At 48.4% G+C, this 22258-nt stretch overlaps 1 protein-coding gene across 1 annotated transcript in view; it reads right to left on the reverse strand.

Moving 5' to 3' along the window:
• TTC28 (tetratricopeptide repeat domain 28) overlaps positions 1-22258 on the reverse strand; it is a 664121-nt gene that overhangs the window by 194303 nt on the left and 447560 nt on the right. Inside the window, exon 6 of the mRNA XM_044685476.1 lies at positions 12575-13082. Coding sequence (XP_044541411.1) covers positions 12575-13082 — 508 coding nt within the window. The remainder of the gene's footprint in view (positions 1-12574; positions 13083-22258) is intronic.

A 22258-nucleotide genomic window follows, 5' to 3' on the forward strand; every position in this document is an offset into this window, starting at 1 on the left:
GAGGAGGAAGAGGAGGAGGAAGAGAAGGAGGAGGAGGAGGAGGAAGAGGAGGAGGAGGAGGAAGAGGAAGAGGAGGAGGAAGAGAAGGAGGAGGAGGAGGAAGAGGAGGAGGAAGAGAAGGAGGAGGAGGAGGAGGACGTATGTCTCCTGGGATTCTCACAGTGGCTTTCCAGGCTACAGAGAATGGCAAACCTCTTAGCCCAGACTTATTAAAAGGAAACAGACTCAGTCCCTTAGAGAAACCGTCCCAGCTCCCCCAGAGTCAGCCTGCTGGTGGGATGGGGACAGAAGTCTGACTCTGAGTCTGGTGCTGAGTTTTCTTCTTTTTTTCCTCTCTTAAACCCTGACCTTCCATTTGAGCATTAATACTGTGTATAGGCTCCAAGGCAGAAGAGTGGTAAGGGCTAGGTAATGGGGGTTAAGTGACTTGCCCAAGGTCACACAGCTGGGCAGTGTCTGAGGCCAGATTTGAACCCAGGCTCTCAAACCACTGAGCCAGCCAGCTGCCCCCAGTTCGTTGCTTTTTTCTGCCTCCGTCTCAAAGGGGCTGACTCTGCCAGTGGCCCCAGTGCCAAGGCCCATGCCAAGGCCAGGGAAACAGAAGGAGGCCAAATCCTACAGGATCTCGGTTTCTTTTGGAGGGGAATTGCTCGGGCAGCCGGGCTTGCGAAGCCCCGTCTCCAGTGAGCTCCTTTTCAGGGGTTCCTTCCTGTCATAGTAATAGAAATGTTCTCCAAGCTCGGGCCTGGGCTTTCTAGGGGGAAATGGCCCACAGGGCCTTTTGCCTCCTAAACCATCGAGCCTCACATGTTCATAATCATCTGTGTGAAGAAGAAGAAAACGCCGAGCACTAATTAGAAAGACAGAGCTGTTGTCTTTGCCTTCTCATCATCTTATCTTCCTTGCTCAGTTCTTGAAGACTCAGCTATTAAAAGAAATTAAGTAATTCATCAGGCCCATTTCAATTACCTGCTGCTGATAACATCAGCTTACAATTAGCATCGACAAATGAAGCAAGTGCCAACTGCCAACCAGGAACAGAAGCTAATTTACTGCAGGACTCCGCCTGCTGGAGGTGGGATTCTGGAAGGGGCAGCCCCGGCGGCTCCCACCAGCCCCAGGCTGGGCTTCAGCCAAGACCAGCCGGGACCCAGAGATTCTGCAAACATCCACGGGATGTCCGAGCTGAAAAGGATCTCAGAGCAGAGCATGCTGGAGCTGAGGAGGGCTGGGAGAGGACTTAGAACGGGGGTGTCAGGGCTGGGGGGGCTTAGAAGCAGGGGTGTCAGGGCTGGGGATCTGGGGAAGGGAAGACCTTAGAACTCAGAGCATCAGATGGCCGAATCCTCTACTCTATAAAGAAGCCTGGGGCTTAAAGAAGGGACCTGTCTGCATTCACAAAAAGAGTTACGAGCAGGCCTGGGGATCCAGGTGTCTTGAGTGCTATTTTTCACTTAACAACTACTCTGCCACTTCAAGGCCAAGGTTTCCAGATATACAATGTCTTAAAGGAAGTCATTATCACAGGTGACAAATCTGATCAAAAGGAGATGATAAAATAATGAATATTTGTTAACTGAGGCACAGTGGAGGACTCTATGCGAGAACTGAATAATTCTCTCATAATCAACACACAGATGGCAGCTCAGTGGCACAGCAGATAAACTCCTGGGCATGGAGACATCCCGACTTTGAATCTGGCCTTAAAAACTCACTAGACATGTGACCCTCAACACCTCACTTAATTCATCTGCCTCAGTTTCCTCATCTGTGAAATGGGGATAATAATAATAGCACATTCCTCACAGGGTTGTTGGGAGGATGGAAGGAGATAATAATTGTAAAGTGCTTAGCAAACCTTAAAGCAATAAAAATGCTAATTATTATTATTACATAAAGTATTTTATACACAACAGTGAGTCAACAAGGAATTATTAAACATTTACTGTGTTCAAGACACTGTATATATCAAAGTGCTTCCCTCGCCACAACCCACTCTAGCGATACTGATGTGATTATGGCTGAGGATTCTCCCAGAGAATTGGAATGACTTTTAGGGCAGGAACAGAGTCTAGCTCTCAGGAGTCCAATTATAAGGATTTTTCTTTTTCTACCCCCTTCCTTTTCTCCGTCTCTGTCTCTGACTCTTCTCTTTTCTCCTCTCCTCTTCTTTTCTCTTCTCTTTCCTGTGCCCCTCCCTCCTTTCTCTCTCTCTCTCTCCCCCTCTCTCCTTCCTTTCCTTCTGTATCCCTCCTTGTCTCTGCCTTCTCTCTCCTCCTCAATATCTCTCCCTCTCTCTCTCCCCTCTCCTTCCCTCCCTCCTGTATTCTTCTCCTCCCTCCTCTGCCCTCCCCCTCCATTCTCTCTCTCTCTCTCTCTCTCTCTCTCTCTCTCTCTCTCTCTCTCTCTCTCTCTCTCTCACACACACACACACACACACACACATATGTCTGTTAATATTTAATTAGAAAATATCCTTTGGGGTACTTTATATTTCTCATTTCTCTTTCCAAGAAAGAGAATGTTATTTCCATTGATGTTTGGAAAATCAGTTTCAGGCTCTTGGCCATAAAAGTTTATGCCTCTCTCCTAACCGCCTGACCCCTTGGAAGAATTGCTTTGGGTAAAACATGAGTGAATGAATAAAAAAAAATTTTGTTAAGCATATCCAGTGTGCCATGCACTGTGCTAAGCACTGGGGCCATAAATACAAATGAATGGATGCTGGGGACTCATAATTAGAATGTGGTCCAAGGTTTCCTAAGGAATGGGGTTAAAATTCAGTTTAATGGAAATGCTCCTGGGCAGGATGGGTAGTTATATCTGTGCCTCCCAAGTAGAGGGTTTGGAGAATAGAATTTACCTTTTCCAATTTCCAAATGGTGTTCAAAGTTCAGTAGGATGGAGGGGAAACTTCCTAATTTCTGGAGCTGTCCAACAGGAGAAAGAACTGCCCAGGAAGGGAGTGGGTTACCTCTCAATGGGGGGTCTTTAAGAAGCTGGATGAGGAATAGCGAGGTGGCTTGGTGGATAGAAAGTTTATAGTCTGGAGCCAGAAGGAGCTGGGTTCAAATCCAACCTGATATACTTCCTAGCTGTGTGAGTCTTGGCAAGTCACTTAACCCCCATTTGCCTAGACTTTACTGCTTTTCTGCCTTGGAACCAATACTTAGTATTATTCTAAGACAGAAGGGAAGGGTATGAAAAAGAAGAAGAGGCTGGATGGCCAGTGTCAGGTAGGTCCTTGGGATTGGGAAAAGATTCAGTGGGGATCTTTTCTGAATGGTGGTTGGACCCACAAATGGGACAATAGAAGCATTAACTATGGAACTGGGCCTGAACTAGAATCCCACCTCTGGCTACCCGTGTCATCTTGGGCGAGTCACTTAAAACTCCCTTGACCTCCGAATCCACATGTGATGGTCTCCAAGGTCCCTTCCAGACCTCAATTTACGAGCCTATGAGTAGAAGGCGGCTAAGATTTCCAGCTCTAGAACTCTTACTCTGTGAAATGATGCCTATGAAGGAAGGTCTGCAACTAATGATAAGCGATTTCTTCCCCCAAATACTGTCATTCACTCTCTGCACAACTGCAGATCGGCTCCTCCCGCGTAAAAGGAAGAGGCTGCATGAGGTGAGCCCTCGGCCCAAGCGGTGAGCTCGACGCCGCTGCTCCCCTGCCCGGGCTGCTCCCCTGCCTGGGCTCCCCGACCCCAGCTCCAACTCGGGGCTCTGTTAGCGTCCTGAGCTTTGAGCAGAGCCAAGCCCTGCTGGGAGGCTGGACCCAGCCCGAGACCAAAGCCTCAGCTAGCTTCTGCCCAGTTGCCTTGATGCTCCTTCGCAGCCTCCTCTGTTACGTCTTCTTGGCTATCCCAGATCCTAACTGTAGATACGTGCCAAACCTCCGTCCTGGCTCTCTCCACACTCTCTTGGTGATGTCATCAACTCCCCTGGGTTCCGTTGTCATCTGTCTGCAAATAATGTCCAAATCGACTTACTCCGTCTGTCTGCCTGTCTGTCTGCCTGTCTGTCTCTTTCTTTCCTGAGTTCCAGGCCTCCAACACCAGTTTTCTACTAAATATTTTACACTTGATATTCTGCAGTAATTTCAAACTTGACATCAGGTACCAAGAACTAAGTCTTTTCAGCTCCTGATCTGCTTTTCTTCCCCAATTCCATATTTCCCCCAAGTTTCTGCCATTCTTTCAGGGACCCAAGTATAAAATCAAAGGGCCATCCTTACCTTTTCACTCTTCCTCTCTCTAATCAGCTCACAAGTTTTACTGATTCTGTTGACATTGCATTTCATCTGTCCCTTTTCTCCACGCGCACAGCTGCTACCCTAAGTCAGACCTACCCAAGTTCTCATCTGCACTGTTGCACCAGCCTCCTGGTTAGCCTCCCTGCTTCTCAGCCTCTCCTTTCTCTAATCCAGTTGCCAAAGTGACATTCCTAAAGTCTCAATTTTATTGTGATACTCCTCTGCTCAAGAAACCCTAGGGGCTCCCTATTACCACTGGGGTCAAATATAAACTCTTTTGATATTTTAAAGCCTTTTACAACCTGGTTCAAACTGACCTTTGCCAGACTACTGCCTAGAGAGAGGGCAACTACGTGATGCAGTGGATAGAGCACTGAGCCTGGAGTCAGGAAGATCTGAGTTCAAATCTGGCCTCACACCCTTAACCAGCTGTGTGACCCTGGGCAAGTCATTAAACTTTACTGGCCTCCGTTTTCTCATCTGTAAAATGATCTGGAGGAGGAAATGGAAAACCACTCCAGTATCTTTGCCAAGAAAACACCAATTAGGGTCACAAAGAGTCAGACATGACTAAAATGACTGAATGACAACCCTCTAGACAAATTAGTGATTTTACTCTTCTACCCACATGAGACAATACTATCTGCCCCTCTGCCTTTGTCCAGGCTGGCTGTCCCTTGGGCTTAGGATGTTCTCCCTTTAGAATCTCTATTTCCTTCAAAGCTCAGCTCAATGCCACCTCCTACACAGGGTCCACCTTGATCTCCCCACGTGCTGGCACCCTCCCCGCCAAGTACCTAGCATGCACCTGTTGTGTTCTCCAGTAAGCTCCTTGAGGGCACCTCTGGTGCCTAGCACAGTGCCTGGCAGGCAGGGGGTACTCGCTGATTCACTGCTCTTCAGCCTTAGAAGCCTCTCTCAGTCCTAAAGACCCGTGACAAGGTCCAAAGATTCTGCCATCTCTCTGGAATGCAGAGTTCTTGGTTCAAGGAACCCAAATTACATTTTTAAAAGTTCCATATTTTAGAAAGTCCTGCAAAGTGACATTCTTTGAATCCCACAACCACGACAAGGGCCAGAATAGTGCCGCCCGTTTAGGAGTTCTGGTCTGTGTTTTGCTTACAACCTTCCTGCTGGCTCCTTGTGCTTGACCTCCTTCCTAATGGAATGATCCTGCCCTGGTTCTCTCCCCGGGATCGCAGCCCCGCAGCCAGGGAAGGGCCCCACGAAAGTCTCCTCCATCCCCCGGCCCATGTCCTGCGGGCAGCCTCCGTGATCGGAAGCCTTTACTTGGCTATCTCTAGCACTCATCAGCTCCTGAGATAGCTGAGAAGTGCCTCCTCCAGCGTCGGCCATTCACTACGCCGCGGCAATGAGCACACCACGGGCGGTCATCTCAGGCGGTCAAGAAGGACCACAATCCCTGCCCTCAGTGACCATTGCACCCGCTAAGGGATGACGCCACCAGAGCTCGCCCAGCAGTCCTCACTGAGCCCGCACCCAACCCAGGGCTAAGCAGACAGCAGCCACGAAATAGGGGGATTATTTCCAACACGATTTGTGTCCCTAGAAGTGCGGACACACGTTCGCCCCTAGAAGGGATTCTTAGGACGGTCTAAAAACTGTGACGAATTGTCTTTCTTAAGAGGCTAGGTGGAAAGCGCCCAGGCTCCCAGCCTAGGGACGTCCCTTAGTTCTCAGACCTAAATTAGACAAAACACTGTTCCGAGGGACAGTGGAGCCCAAAGGAACACTGTCCTGCTTGGGTGACTGATACACCGGACCACTTTGTTGTCGAGGGGGATTTAATAAAAATGCATTCGTTACATTATTATTCGAATATATTGCTCGAGGCAACCTTATTTGCGGTATACCTGGACTGAGAACACTATTTTCTCTACTTCAAAATGGTTTTTTTCTTGACTAAACAAGGACTTGCCATTTAAAAAACAAAAGGAAAGAAAAACATGCCATTTCTCTGGCACACGCAGCCAGAAAACCAGAAACAAAGCATTTCCCAGCGTATCACATTTCTGAAGTCGTGCTCTCCCATCAGGCACGATCATGGGAAATGGCACCGGCTTTCCGAGGCTCCCTTCCATGCCCAGGCTTGGCACTCAGGAAGGGGAGGGCACTGTTCTTCACACCGTGGTAGCTGGCAAAGGGGGTTCCCCCAGCCCCAAGGCCAAACAAAACCAGGAGCTACCTACAGACTGGCCTGATTCAGCTTTTCGATAATGTAGATTCTGAGTGGCGGGCATCACCTTCTAGGTGGCATGATGATTTTGCCTGCTCTTCAGGTGAAGGAGCGAAAGGGCTGCAGGAGATGACAACCTAGGAGAGGCCTTTCACTGGATGGTTTTTGGTTTTCCTGTGCTGGATACTCGATGGAGTCTTGTCCTGCTCTGGACAATTTTCCTCTGGTGGAACCAAAACCTAGCAAGCTCCAATTCTGTCTATGGAAGATCTACTTTCTTGAAAAAGTCAACATGTCTACAAGCACTTGTTAGGCACCTTCTGGGAATCAGACATCACGTTAAGGAACAGGAAGCAAAAGAAGACAAAAACCAACCCACCAGCACTGCAGGAGCATCCAGTCCAATGCAAACAGCAAACAAGCACGCACAAACAGGACAGCAGAGATCCACAATTCACATGGGGCGGCCTCAAAGGGAAGACACTAAGATGCAGGAGGATCAGGAAAGGCTTCCTGCAGAATGTGGGACACCAGCGCAGACCAAAAGGAAGTCAGGGGAAGTGGAGGTGTGAGGGAGTGGTCCGGGCTTTGGGGACAGCCAAGGGAAATGCTTGAGCCTGGGAGATGGAGGGTCCTGGGCCTGGAAGGAGCAACCGACCAGTTCACTGGATCCCCGAGTCCTTGAAGGAGAATGAAGTGAAAGAAAACTGGAAAGTTAGGAAGGGCCAGGCTATGAAGCACTTAAAACCTAAAAGGATTTTCTATTTCATGCTGGAGGTAAATGCCACCTTTTTTTATTGATCATTAAAGTACTCAAGAGTCTAAATCACCTCCACTCACTTTTCTTTAAAATGAATAAACCCTGGCCTCTCCCAGCTCCCTCCCTCTTCCCTGGCACCAGAACCTCCACCTCAAGCCCATTCATCTTCACTCGAGGCTGCTGTCTCCTTCCTTTAAGTGGCAAGTTTCCCCAGCGAACCAGTCCTTGTCATCTGCTGCCTCTGTGTCTTTTCTAGTCCATCCTTCCTTAATCATCTTAATTACCTTGCCATAAAACTCCTTAATTACTTTGGAGGAGGGGGAGAAACAGGCATTCGTTAAATACCTACTGTGTACCAGGTGAAGCATTTTAGGATGTCTATTTGATCCTCACAACAACACTGAGAAGTAGGCTCTAGTATGATCCTCATTTTACATTTGAGGACATTGAGGCAAATGGCGGTTAAGTGATTTGTGCAAGTCCTACTACTAGTAAATATCTGAGACTGAATTTGAACGTGGGTCTTCCTGACTCCAGGCCCAGAGCTCTATCCTGCGCTGCACCCCCTAGAAGAAGGCAGGGGATGGTGGAGTAATCCAAGGCTGGCACTTAGCAGATGCGCACTAGAACCAAGGGGCCAGGAGCTCCAGAGGACAGAATGAATTTAAGCTGGTTCACCAAAGGGTCAAGATGGGGAAGAGAGGAGAGGGGAGCCAAGGCAGGGCTGACAGCCGGGGAAAGAAGTGAGGAGTGCAGGGATTTCAGTTAGATTCCAGAGACAGAGAACACATTGTGATCAAATCATGGAATTTCCGAGTTCATTAAGACCAAATTGGGGCATTTGTGGGTGATGACAAGATCAAAAGGATGCCATTCCTGTGTGTGGCTGAAATGGGGCAGAGGAAGAATTCATGGGCAATGGCTAAAAGTTGGAGAACTAACTGGAGGATTAGGGTATTTTAGGAGCATCGATATGGATGCTGAAGGCCCAGAGCAGGGGTCTGCAACCTTTTTGGCCGTGAGAGCCATAAATGCCACATTTTTAAAATGTAATTTCGTGAGAGCCGTACAATATGTTTAACACTGAATACAAGTAAATATGTGCATTTTATGTAAGAACAACACTTTTAAAGTACAATAAGTCTCTGAACTATTTTTTTTTTAAATTTTAAACCCTTAACTTCTATGTATTGACTTATAGGTGGAAGAGTGGTAAGGGTAGGCAATGGGGGTCAAGTGACTTGCCCAGGGTCACACAACTGGGAAGTGTCCGAGGCCAGATTTTCTGAACTATTTTTAATAACGTTATGATGTGCTAACCAATGATGAATAAAGTACATTAATGTGACTTCTGGTGCTGCATGGCTTTGCTGATTATTAATCAAAATTATTTTGATTATTAATCAAAAAACAAGACTTAATGGGGCACTATAGTACTGATATAACTGCACACATACATATCAAACTCCTTTACACTAAGAAAATTGCTGAAATATAGAGAGAAAAATTCAGGGAAGAATACTTTTTCCTCTCCCTCTCTCGAGTCAGGCAACAGGAGAAGAAAAAGCTGCCGGCCTGCTGGTTAAGCCATTTGGCCACATAAATTAAGTAGGATATCAGGAGATTACAGAAAATAACATGACTTGTGTGCAAGCATTAGTAAGTAGAGGGGAGGAGGGTACCTTTTCATGGAAAACTGGCCAGGACACATCACACACCTTTCCTGGTACAGGTGTTTATCAGTGCTGCCTACTCCATCATTCTGTATCAAATGAAACAACTTCTGGGGAGAAATGCTTCTCACTAATGAAGCCTATGTAAAGATGTAATCTGACTCTAGTTCCCCTTTAGGAGCAGGTAGAAAAGTTAAAAACAATAACAACCCCACAAATAGGGAGTGCAGACCCCATGAATGTGCTGAGATAAAGCCATGTAAATCAGAGGCAGAGGGGGAGAGAATGTAGACATCACTATGCAGAACCCCAAGATGTCAGTAACAGGTGTGGAAAGAGGAAAAGGAGGGCAGAAGGAGGAACACACAGCACACCCGCCAAGCTAGACTAAAGACCAGGATTCGCCTCGCGTGGCAATATTAATGAGGGAGCTTCTATCTCAGGAGAGAGTTGGGTACCGAAAGGATCGCGTGACGTATCACGTGACGCACGATGTCATGCGTAAACTGTTAGTTACTGTGTGTTGACTTTATGGCTCCTGCAGAAAGAGCCATACGTTGCCGACCGCTGGCCCAGGGTATGCGGGCAGGATTTGGGGAGAGGGGGAGGGAAAGACCGCCAGTCAGGCACTGAATTCATTGTGAGGGAGGAAGGAGAGTATCCTGGGGCTTGGTAGGCAACAGCCACCAGGATCTTGACTGGTGACAGGTATGACTTGAGTGAACCTCCATGAGAAGAGATTACTGAGCCTGGATGTGGCCATGAGGGACAAGGCCCAGTGAGATGGGAGGAATGTGTGAAAGGGCAGCTAAGGGACAGAGACCTTGTCACTAGGAGGGAGTCGGGTCTTAGTAAGTGCCCAGAGTGGAAGGATCAAATGCAAACTGCTTTACTGATCATCTTAAGTCTCCAACCTTCCTTTCCCCACTCCCTCTCCTGAGACCTCTGGTCCAGCCGGCCTCCTTGCTGTTCCTCACATACAACGCTATACCTTGTTCCGCCTCCTGGAAACCTTAGTTTCCTTTAAAGCTCAGATCAAGCTTTCTCCACTATTCCATCCCAAGAGCTAGGATGGGCCTTTTAAATGTCACTGTATGTGAATGAAAGAACTGTTTCATTCCTGTCTTTTTGTCTGTAGCACTGAGCACAGTTGGTACTTAATAAATGCTCATTCAAACTACTCTATGTCCTCAATCACAATGAGGGAGGGGGCGACAGTTAACATCTAGGCAACATCCACTTACGTGCATGCCAAGAGTCCTGGGCATATGCTGGCTCATTTTGTTGGCCCAAATTTATGCAGAATATTAAGCAAATATTTATTCAATGTCTAACATGTGTGAGGGTTCTCAACACAGGACACTGCTGAGGAAATGCAGAACAATAAGACACGGTCTCTGCCCTGGGGAGAGTAAAACCTCAAAGAATTAGGTAGAACTATACCCCGTCCCCCTTACGCCATTGTTTCATTTGTCTTGTCCATTAATAAATGAGGCAAATTGACTAAGGTCAGAGGGTCCTCAAGTTGATTGGACAAAGCTCCAAAAGGCTACTTTTTTTTAAGCCCTTACCTTCCATCATGGAATCAATAGTGTTTATTGGTTCTAAGGCAGAAGAGCGGTAAGGGTTAGACAACAGAGGTTAAGTGACTTGCCCAGGGTCACACGGTTAGAAAATATCTGAGGCCAAATTTGAACCCAGGACTTTTGGTCTCTACCCACTGAGATACCTAGCTGCTAAAAGGCTATTTCTGACTGCATTTTTGCATGAAATTCTGGGAAATGTATAAATTATGGCCTTTATCTCATTTCTGTGATCAGTGCTCTGATTTTCATACTTCTCAGAGCCATCCCTAGGAGAGTAGAGGACCTCCCTTCTCACCTACCCACTATATACATACATATATATGTGAAAGGTGCTTAAAATGAAAATCACATTTGGTAAAGAGGAGGGGCAGAAAAGTCAGATTGTGACTGTGCTCATTTCTATAGGGGAGGAGGGAATAGGAGGAAAGTGGGAAGTTTGTCCTGACTGAACTAATCCTGCCTCCTCCTGCCCCTCCTTTCTCCCATGAATCACTGAGTGGAGGTCCAGCTGCATGAGCCCCAGAGGAATATGGGGCCTCTCCAAAGTTCATATTCCAGTGGATCTCGGTTGTGGTTCTTCTGATATTTCCAAACACATCCCATCTATGTAAGCCTCTCCTATCTTTTTAGCTTTAAGAACTCCACAAAGCGCAATGGTAATTCTTTGAAAGCAATTCAAAGTTTCATCCTCCTCCCAATGCAGTTTATAATCCCTCCATTCCTTAGTTAGGTGAATGTTCAGAATTCAAACACTGATCATCATGGGTTCAAGCATCTGCAGATAAGCCTCTCCTCTCTGTCCTCAGCTAGGCTAGTCCTAGGGCGATAGATGTTTTTGGGTCCATCGAAACCTTTCCCATTTGTTAGGTCCTGCTACAACCTGCATTCCACTGGAATCAGAAAGTAACTAAAACAAAAAGATTCTCTAACCCTCTCCAGTCACCCCATGCATGTATTCTGATCTATCACCGTCTGACTCAATGGAAGTACAGATCCACCAAATACTAACAGTAATGATCATTTCCACTTCTACTGAAACAACTGGATGGATTCATGCCTCTCAGTGGGCCCGTTCTTCATGGCTGTATGGGATCCCCATTATACACCATAGTGCTCCCTATCTACCTCTTTCTGCCACCACAGAAGAGGGAGTGTCCCATACAGGACTGTGGGCCACCTTGTAGTTTTCTTTCTTTGGTGGGTTGCCACGGCCAAAGCATTCATCATCACCTGGAAAGAGTTAGACTAGACAGCCTCTTGGGTTCTCTGAACTTTAAACTGATCGTCCTTGTACACAGCTGACTGGCAATGAACCTCTTCCAGCCTTAGCTAAGCTGATGCTCAGAAAGGAGACATAACTGTTAGTGGGACCATATTTGAAGCCTTCCCAAGGGCTGGGCTTGCCCAAGTTTGCACTGGGCAGGCCTCGCCTTTGAGAAGGCAGGATCGCAGCTGCACCCCCATGAGACATCTGCCGAAGACTCCTGTATAGTTACGTGAGCTATCTATAAACCAAAAGAGCTTCACAGAGACACTCATCACTGGAACGGAACATCACCCCAACAGTCACATAAAATCCATTTGATTTAAACAGAACTTTTCCATTTAAAAATAGAAATACTCTATGTTTACATTTCCACCACGGATTACATTGGTGAACACAGAGTACAAGTCTGGGAAGGCCGCATTCTCTGTGATATTAAATGCACCGACTAAAGAAATCCCTTTAAAACAACCTCCAATTCTAGTCAATTGATGACTACCTAGGAGCTGCCTTTTCATTTAAACCAAATATAGCCTTGTATCATTTCATTCCCTTCTCTCTAATTAAATAAATCTGGTCTTTCTATTTTCCAGACAGATTAAAAGGCTGGGGTGTTTTGTTTTTCTCTTGTTTTAGCGTTACAGTCCTTAAGTGCACGGTGATGACAAGGAGGACTTGCGGGTTTGGTAAATCGGCCCTTTCCCAGTGTCTGAAGGTCAGAGACAACATTCAATGTTAACATGAGCTGCCTACTGGATAACCCCTGTCGTGGCTGTCCAGCCAGGGCTCTGTCTCCCCCTGCCCCCCTCCCAGCGGAGCGTCTCGGCCCTTACCAAGATTGGAGGAAGCCCTCCCCTCGGCAGCTCGGTCCTTGAGGTTCTCGGCGATGTCCAGCTGCTGTTCGTGGTACTGCTTGGCCCTCTCCAGGTCCTGCATGCATCTTGCCGCGTGGCCCAAGCCAGCATAGGCACGCATCTCGATGGCCTTCTCCAGGAGCTCCTGGGCCAGTTCCAGCACATAGTTATGGTAGGACATGGCCTTGTCGAAGTTCCTCCGGTAGTGGTAGGCACTGCCCAAGTTGCTGTAGGCCCGGGCCTCTTCTCGCTTGTTGCCCAGGTCCTTGGCAATTTTCAGGTGCCGCTCATGGCACTGCACAGCATTCTCAAAGTCCCCCATGGCAATGTACACGGCACCCATGTTGCCCAGCTCCCTGGCTTCAGAAAGTTCATCTTTGGACTGTTTGGCCAGAAGAACGCATTGTTTGTGGCTAGCCAAGGCATTGGGGTAGTCTCCGATCGCCGTGTAGACATGGCCTAGGCTGCTTAGGGCTGAAGAGGCGGCCTAGAGAGGAAAAACAAACAAAACAAAGGGCAAAGGATGAGAAACTCAAGTCTTCAGAAAACTACAGGGAATGTGGTGGCATCTCGAGGGATACTGCACGGTGCTCCACACTCAGATTCCTAAGGACTTTCTGCTGGTGCCCCGTGAGCCTAACCAGAACCAAGCGGTGTTCCACCATGCAATGAAAACAATGAAAATGGTAACCCCTGTGTGGAGAGAATAGCATGATGTGGAGGTCACAGGGATGGACTCAGAGTTCCTTCTCCTCCGAGAGATCTGGGCAAGCGAGACTAGACGCTGCGGAGAAAGGCTGACCTGCGCTGGCAGAGGGAGCTCCCTCCCCTGGGAGTTTCTACCCTCTGGGAAATCAGAGGTTCCATCCCCATGTCTATTGAGCTTAACAATGAAAAGGGCTTCCCACACGCCATTTCATCTGACCCTCATTACTCTATAACTCTGGTAGGCCAGGTATTGGGGTGCATTTTACTAGAGACTCAGGGAAGGCTCAGCCCAGGGCAGTGATGGGTCATTTCTAGCTCTGAAGTAACCAATTTGGGCTCATTCTCCGGCATTACTTGGGAAGCTCATCCCATAAGATGGGGAGAAATGACTCGCACCTTTTAGCATCTACCTTCATCTACCTTCACCAAAGACGCCATGCTGTCTGCATGAGAATTTGAGCTGATGTTTAATGTTGCACATAATACGATAAAGCTGCCCTCCCCGACGAACCTTTCTGGCACACCATAAGGACTGGTTGAAAAGGGGACAAACAAACACTCGGGCTTCATTCCACGAAACCCTAGCAATAGGTGCCAGTGAGGCTCTTCCAGTGGCATGCGTGTGCAGAGATGGCACCTTCAGCTGGCAGGCATAATGTGGCTGGGGTGGAGAGGGACACCTGAGGCACCCATCTGAGGTGGGTGTGCCTACTTTGGCAGGATCATCGGGGCATGGTTCTGGCCTGGGCAACAAGAGCAAACCTGCCGTGGTGCGGCTGTGGTATGAGCATAGTGACTCTGCTAGGTGCAAGTGGGTAGCTTCAAAGGGGCACAGCGGGCAGTAAGAGAGATCTGGGCAACCAAGACTAGATGTTGAGGAGAAAGGGTGAACTTACTGTCCCCTGTGCCCCTTTGAAGCTGGGACCTCAGATATGGATGAGCTGGGCAACCCTGGGCGAGTGATGGGCATTCTCGGAGCCTCATTTTTGTCCTCTGCCAAAAAGTAATTACAGTATTTGTCCCTGCCTTTGGGACAAGAGTCTTAAATCTACAGACCTCAAAACTGATTACTGTTAGCAGTTCTAGTTCTAGACTAGTTCTGGCCTGCAGCAGTGGTTTGAGATGCCGGTCCCTTGTCAGAGGGTCTTCGCTAAAGGATGCAGGCGGGCCTGAATGGCCTTTGCTCCTGGGACCCTTCGCATCTGTTCCCAGACAGCTCCCAGGGCCAGTGTGGAGAGGGAATCCTGGAAGGAATCCTGGCCTCAGCAGCTGTTCTCCTAAATGTACTTTCGATTAAGGAAGATGCTGGAATTCCTCTATTCCCTGGTGAGAACATCTCTGGACGGAAGGCCAGGGACTCCTGATCCTGGGCTCTCCTCTGCTGGGTGGGTGGAGATGGTCTCTTCTTCCCTTTCCCTGCACCTGGTCAAGCCATGGTGTCAGAGGCTGGCCGTTCTTCTGGGGTGGCTATAACCCTTTCGAGCTCTCTCCTGGCAAAGGCAGTCCTTACTGGGGGTGAGAGGGAGGGCCAGTTATGTCCCTAACAAAAGGGAGAAGGTGCTTTCCTGGCTCCTGGAAGCCTTAGCTACCCATTGCCCCAATGGACAGAGTAGCAGATAAGAAGCAGGACTGGCTTCCCCCACCTTGAGGGAAGTATGGCGGGTAGGAAAGGGCGCTGGGCTGGAAGGCCAGAGTTCCTACTGTGTGACCCTGAGTAAGTTACTCCAACTCTCTGAGCCTCAGTCTCCTCATCTGTGACAACAGGAGGGCTGGACCAGAGGATCTCGAGGGTCTCCTCTGGGGACACCATGAGAGTATCAGGGCAGAACAAGGAGAAGACCACTCGCTCCCAAGAGGGAATCAGGGAAGGCTTCCTGAGGAGGTTGGGTCTGACCGGGAGTTTAAAGGATTTAGCAGATGAAGAGTTTAAGGCAGGACAGACATAGAGACCTGAGAGGGCAGAGTGTGTTTAAGGAGCAGGCAGTGGAGAAGCCATGAGAAAAGGCTAGGAGGAGAGGCGAGTGTCCTCACGGCTGAGCCCTGATGGGGCTGGGCTGCCTTAAAAGGAGGACTTTCCCTCTCTGCCTAGGCGAAGAAAGCCCCGTCCCCGAGGAACCCAGAACGGGCTGGGGCGGCACAGAAGGCAGGAGGGTTCCTCTGGCTCTCTGGCGCGGGCCTGCTGTTTCAATATTTAACGCATCCATGTGGGCAGTCCCTTCCCTGGCACAGAGAGCAGCTCTTCTAAGACCTGACGAGGCGACCCCCAGCCCGGCATCACGAGGAGGCTGGCCCTCGGGTCAAAGACTGATCCTAGGCCCAGACTCAAACTTGGCGCGGCCCTCGGGAGCTTGGGCTCTGCCCGGGGGAGGGATCAGAGAGGCCCCCTCCGTGCCACGGGGCCGAGCTCAGCAGCCTGCGTGCCAGGACGCGCTTCTCACAGGGACGGACTTCCGGAAGCTCGCCTGGCCTGCCCTGACCAAGGAGGACCGGCACCTGCAGAAGGCAGCCGCCAGAGGCTCTCCGCCTGGCCTCTGGCCCCTCGTGCCTACGTGGGGGCCTCCGATGACCTGCCACGAGCGAGCGGAAGCTGGCGGCTGGGCCCAAACCCGCTGCTCTGGGGAACACGGGTACTCCCATCGGTGGCCACAGCAAACCGAGCCCGGGCGCTGTCCGGCTCGCAGGCAAAGCCACGACATGAGAGTTATCAGTTAAATGGGCCACAAAGGATAACTTGTTTTTGTTCCTGTTGCCTGGAACGAGGTCATGGCCGAAAGAGGCTGAAATTTCAAGCCGTTTAGCCGACTCACAAGACGACCATCTAAGGGAGAGACGCGGCCGGACCGCCGACCCCAAAGCCCGAGGTCCGGCCCAGTGCCGAGCTGTCTGAGGGGCTGCGGGGGGTCGAAAGCATGCCGTCTGCTTCTCACACTGGGGAAATGTTTGAGCCTCTGTCCATGCAAAGGGTTCTAATAAGGAGAGACACCCACGGAGTGGTCCAAGACCGCAGAACTCGGAGATCGCCTGGCCTGACCCGCCTGCTTACAGGTAGAGAGAGAAGCCCAGAGCTGGGGAGGCCCCAAAGTACCGCCCGTGAGTGCACAGGAGGTCAGGGCCAAAGCCCGGGCGAAGCTCAGGCCTGCCAACTGCCCCAGCCCGCTGCGGCCAGTGCCCCTAGGCGGGGCGGGCAGCAGGACGGGAGCTCTGGATTCAGATCCATCACGCGGGGTTCTGGGGAGCCTGGAGATAACGAAGAACAGCTCTGATCTCATTTCAACCTAACAGGCATCTAGTAAGTCCCCCCTGAGGGGCACTGCTGGGGTCACCCCTGCCCTCCCTGGTGGGAGAGGCCGCGTACAGATGCTTCCATCTTTGGCTGGGTTGGGAGAGGGAGGGAGGGAGGGAGAGCGCTAATGACTGCAGAGATGGGGACTCGCTGGCTGCTGGAGGTGGAGGCTGAGGGGAACTCTGGGAGGCAGAAGAGAGGAGGAAGGGCATCCAAGCAAGGGGACAGCAGGGCAAAGACATGGAGGTGGAGAATGGAATGTAGACTCGGAGGGCAAGATGGAGTGTCAAAAAAGGCAGGGGAGACCGAGGCTGCGAAATGCCTTAAAAACCAGGCTGTGGAGTTTATTTTAACCTCAAGCCAAGAAGATTTTTAATCAGAGGAAGGCTGTGTCTTAGGAAGATTAGTTTAGCAGCGGAGTGGAAGCTGGATTGGAGAAAGGAGGCAGGGAGAAGGATAACAACAATAACTACCATTTATAGAGTGCTCGCTACCTGCCAGGAGGCAGCCACGTGGCTCGGGGCATAGGCGCTGGGGCTGGAATCAGGAAGAGCTCAGACACTTCAGAGCTGTGTGACTCTGGGTAAGTCACCTAACCTCTATTTGCCTTAATGCACTGGAGAAGGAAAAGAAGCATCCTTGCCACGCCAGCCCCTGGAATTCTGCTGGTGATGGTATTGCTGCGTCCAGGCCTGGGACACTTGGCCTTTTCTCTAGCCCTGAATTCTGACTCTGACTCCTGGGCAGCTTTTTCTGATCTTCCCCATGCCACAGGATCCCCCCACCCAAATGACTTTGTGTTCACTTTGTATGTTTACATTCTTCTCTGTGATTAGGTCACGTTTCCCGACTCAGCTCTGCCCCCAGATGACAGACAGTTGTATCTAGCAGCCTTGCACAGAGTAGGTACTTAATAAAAAATGCCTCTTAAAATAAATCCAATGGCAAGATTTGTGCCAGTAGCTCAGTAACCCCAATGCCAGTTCTTTCTGGAATCTCAGATAAAAATCACCTGGAACTAGTCCCTGGGGTTCTTCAAAGCTAGCTAAATACTCTTTGACTAAGCGGTCACTCCTTATTTTGGGCTTCAATCCCCCAGCGACGCTACTTCTGTGCTCTTCTTGCCAATTCAGATTATTTTCCTTGTCAGTCTGAGAAAACAAAGTGAGCAGGGATGTCTTCCCGTGGTCACCTGTCTCCTCTCTGAGCAAGGGTCCTATTCTTCCCACAATCCTCTTTTCTCTGTTAAATCTACAAAAACACAGAGGCTGTAGCTCTTGACCTTTTTGGTTGTCATTAGCATCCTCTGCTCAGCTCAGCAGTTTCAGCGTTCCTCAAGCTCTTCTTACCCAAAGCATTCTTTTACATTCATCCTCTGTTGCCTGCCTTGAGTTTCCTTTCTTTCCAAGTTTTCAAACTGGAAGTGAATCCACAAAATCTATAGCCCTCTCTTCTGATAACCTCCCCCGTGTCTCATGACAATTATTTCTCTTTATGCCTTTACAGTTTTATTATAAAAAGGAGCTTTCCTTTCCTTTTGGGATAGATGTCCTCGAGGAACCCTTGGTCTAGGATCCGAGGCCTCCTTTCTTTACCATCTCTTCTTCCATACTAGGCTGCACATCATCCATGTCGCTTTCCTCTCCTTCTCTGTCACAAATCCAAAGATGATGGCCACTTTTTTTTTACCAAGGTTCTCATCATAATTGTTGAGAGTAAAATTCAATCAAGAGAAACTGAGGCACACTTCTCCAAGCAAGATAACAGTTTATTAACAGTGACTCATACAGCTGTTAATAAAATGAGCCAAATGGCAGTCATCAGTCCCTTCCGAGCAAGGTTTAGGGATAATTATTCATCCTTTTCCTTTCGGTTTTAAGTTGTTCATTTATTTATTTTAAACCCTTACTTTCTGTCTCAGGTTCAATACTGTATATTGGTTGTAAGGTAGAAGAGCAGTCAGGGTTAAGTAATGGGGGTTAAGTGACTTGCCCGGGGTCACACAGCTGGGAAGTATCTGAGGTCAAATTTGAACCCAGGGTCTCCTGCCTTTAGGCCTGGCTCTCTTTCCATTAAATCACCTAGCTGCCCCACTTTAAGCCTTGTTTTATAAATTCAATTTGCAAAACGCTAGACATGTGTGTATATTTGTACGTCTTTTTTAACCAATATCTGTTAGGTGTAATTTGTCCCTGATAAAGAGCTCATCCATCAGTCAGAAATCCAAATTCTATTCTTAGACATCTTCTAAAGCTTTGTGTGCATGTGTGTGGATGTCGTCTGCTTTTATGTCACCTTCATTTCTGAACACATCCTCCCCCCACCATCCTCTAGATATGAAACCATTGTTTGTAACAAAGAATAAAAAAGAAAGGGGAAAAAAAAACCCAGTTCTTCAAAACTAACCAACACGTCACCCACATTGGAGAGCCTCTTCTTAACCTGTTGCGATGCGAGCCAAAGGGGGTCCCTTCTCCAAAGTCAGTGCTGTCTCCCCCAATTCTGAGGTGTTTCCTTCAAACATCCTCTCTCTCTGCCCAGGTCTTCCGTAGCAACTTAAATATAGTCTTCTTATTGGCATGCCCCTTCTTCTGCCTGTTATGAGGATCTGCAGGGCCGCCTCATCTCCCCGGTCAGGCAGCGGGACAGAGAGTGATCCAAAGAGACTCAGGCCTGGCCTGGTGCCGTGGGCTCTGGGCGGATCCGTGAGTTCTAGCCCTGGCTCCCTTATCTACATTGGCACCGCAATGGTTCGCTGCCTCGTGATTTGCCCTTCTGAATTCAGCAAAGCTCCAACTCAAGGGACCGCCTGATCCATTCCCTTCCTGGCTCCATCCTTCAAGCTTTCCAGCTCAGTCCAGCCAATGAGCGCTTGGGTTCGGTGGGCCTGAGGGACCCCCACCCCGGGCCATGCGATGCACCCTACAGGAATTTGGGAGAGGGCACCGCGCGTAACAGACACTTAACAAATGCTTCTGGAATTCAATGGCAGGAGAGGCTCCTCTGCTTTAAATCTATATGGTGATAAATCGCATGGGGCTCCTTTGATGTATAGATTTATTTAGAAAGCCTTTTGTGTGTGCTAAATCCACAAAAGCTGCCAGGTAGGGGGCATTCAATAAATACTGATTGACTAAAGATGATGAAAAATGGACCAAGAAATCACCATCGTCTGGTGCCAAGAAGAGGGCTCCCTCCCCTTTGTCACCAAAGCCAACACTGATGGAAGCTAAGACCTGGGGAATAGAGGGAGGCTGGGCAAGGGCCCGTGGCTTCAGCCTGGTCCAATAGTCAGAGACAGCCCCCGGCACAGGGTGCTGGCACAGGAAGGGACCCCTCCAAAACAAGAGTCTTCGTGGTTGTGTTAACAAACGGGCACTGAGTTTACTTCAAGGCACAGAATATCTGCGCAGAAAAGGACATTAAAATAATAATAATACCTCACTGTGCATGAAGGTTCCTACAATGTTTCTCTCCCAACCACCTGCCTGGGCATAAACACCAAGAACTGGGGTTATCTAGAACTTTAGAACAGACATTTTACATGCAATATTTATCTTCATAATGGTCCTTTGGGTGAAAAAGTACTATCAAACCATTTTACAGGGGGCAGCAAGGTGGCTTAGTAATATGAGAACTAGGTCTGAAAATGAGAGGTCCTGGGTTCAAATCTGTCTTCAGGCATGTCCTGGATGCATGATGTTGGGCAAGTCACTTGTCCCCCACTGCCTGCTCTTCTGCTTTAGAAATAATGCACAGGATTGGTTTAAAGATGGAAGGTAAGAGTACATTTTTTTTTAATGGATGAGAGACTGGCTTAAATCACTAGTCATTAGAGGAATGCAAGTCAAAATAATCCTGAGATTTCACTTCACAAACTGACAAAGATGATAAAACATGGGAAGAGCCAATGCTGGAAGGGATGCAGAAAGCCAGGCACACTCCCTGGGAAATGGAATTGCAAACAAAAGAACTAAAACTTTTATGCTCTGGGGTGGAGATTTGTCACTGATAAAAAGAAAGACTTGTTAAATGCCAGAATATTGAGAGCAGCCCTTTCGGAACAGAGGGAAGCAGGGGGCAGATGAGAGGAACTGATCAAACTGAAGCAGGAAAAGTCAGGAAAAGAACATATATGATAACTGCAACAGGCAAATGGAAAGAATCCATTGTTTAGTCGTTTACAATCATGTCTGACTCTCCGTGACCCCATTTGGGGTTTTCTTGGCAAAGATCCTAGAGTGGTTGGCCATTTCCTTCTCCAGCTCATTTTGTAAATGAGGAAACGGAAGCAAATAGGGGGAATGACTTGCCCAAGATCACACAGCTAGAACGTGTCCGAGGTCAGATTTACACTAAGGTCTTCTGACTCCAGGTCCAGCATTCTACCCACTGGGCCACCCAGACGCCCATGGAAAGAATAACTACCACAAAACAATCCAAACTGAATTTTGGGAAATTATCCAAGGCAGCTACGTGCCACAATGGACAGAGTCCTGGGCTTGGAATCAGGAAGACTCATCTTCATGCATTCAAATCTGGTCTCAGACTCTTCCTAGCTGCGTGACCCTGGGCAAGTTCTCTCATTCTCCCTATCAAATGAGCTGGAGAAGGAAATGGCCAACCACGGCAGATCTTTGCCAAGAAAATCCCAAATGGGGTCACGGAGAGTCAGGCATAAATGAAATGGCTAAACAACAACAATAAAGGACAAGCTTGGCCCCAAAGAAGAGTTGTGAGAAAATACTTTCTTCTCTAACTTTTACTCCTTTGCAGCGGGCAGAAGGAACCCACAGCTATAGAACATTGCACATGAGTTTAGATTTTTGGTATATTGCTTTGATGGGGGATTTTGTCACCCTTTTCTCTTTTTTAAGTTCTTTGTTATAAAGGCACCTGGCTAGGGCAGCTATGCCTCAGTGGATTGAGAGACACAGACACAGGAAGTCTTGGGTTCAAATCAGGTCTCAGACACTTCTTAGCTGTGTGCCTTTGGCAAGTCACATAACCCCCATTGCCTAGGCCTTACTGCTCTTCTGCCTTGGAACTAATACACGGGATTGATTCTAAGATAAAAGATATGAGCTTTTTTTTGGTTTGTTTTTTGTTGTAGTTTTTACTATCATGCAAAACATACTTCCATATTGGTCAATGGTGAAAGAGCATACTCATAGGAAAGCAAAACCCCCCCAATACATTGGATGTGAAAGATAGTATGCTTTGATCTGCATCAATTCAGCTCCAACAATTCTTTCTCTGGAGGTGGAGAGCATTCCCTGTCATAAGTCTTTCAACATTGTCAGAAGGTAAAATAATAATAATAAAGGCATCTGGTTCTCTGTGAAAGGAGAAAGGAGAAATGTAGGCAATGTAAAAACAAAATATATCAATAAAATTGATGTTTTAAAAGGCTATTATAGGAGGCAGCTGGGTAGCTCAGTGGATTGAGAGCCAGACCGAGAGACGGGAGGTCCTAGGTTCAAATCTGGCCTCAGATACTTCCCAGCTGTGTGACCCTGGGCAAATCACTTGACCGCCATTGCCTAGCCCTTACCACTCTTCTGCCTTGGAACCAATATATAATATTTACTCCAAGACGGAAGGTAAGGGTTTAAAAAAAAAAGGCTATTAAAAGAGGCATGATATCAGAACTAGAAAAGAACTTAGGACCT

This window comes from Gracilinanus agilis, chromosome 1 (assembly GCF_016433145.1).
Source record: "Gracilinanus agilis isolate LMUSP501 chromosome 1, AgileGrace, whole genome shotgun sequence".
NCBI lineage: Eukaryota > Metazoa > Chordata > Mammalia > Didelphimorphia > Didelphidae > Gracilinanus > Gracilinanus agilis.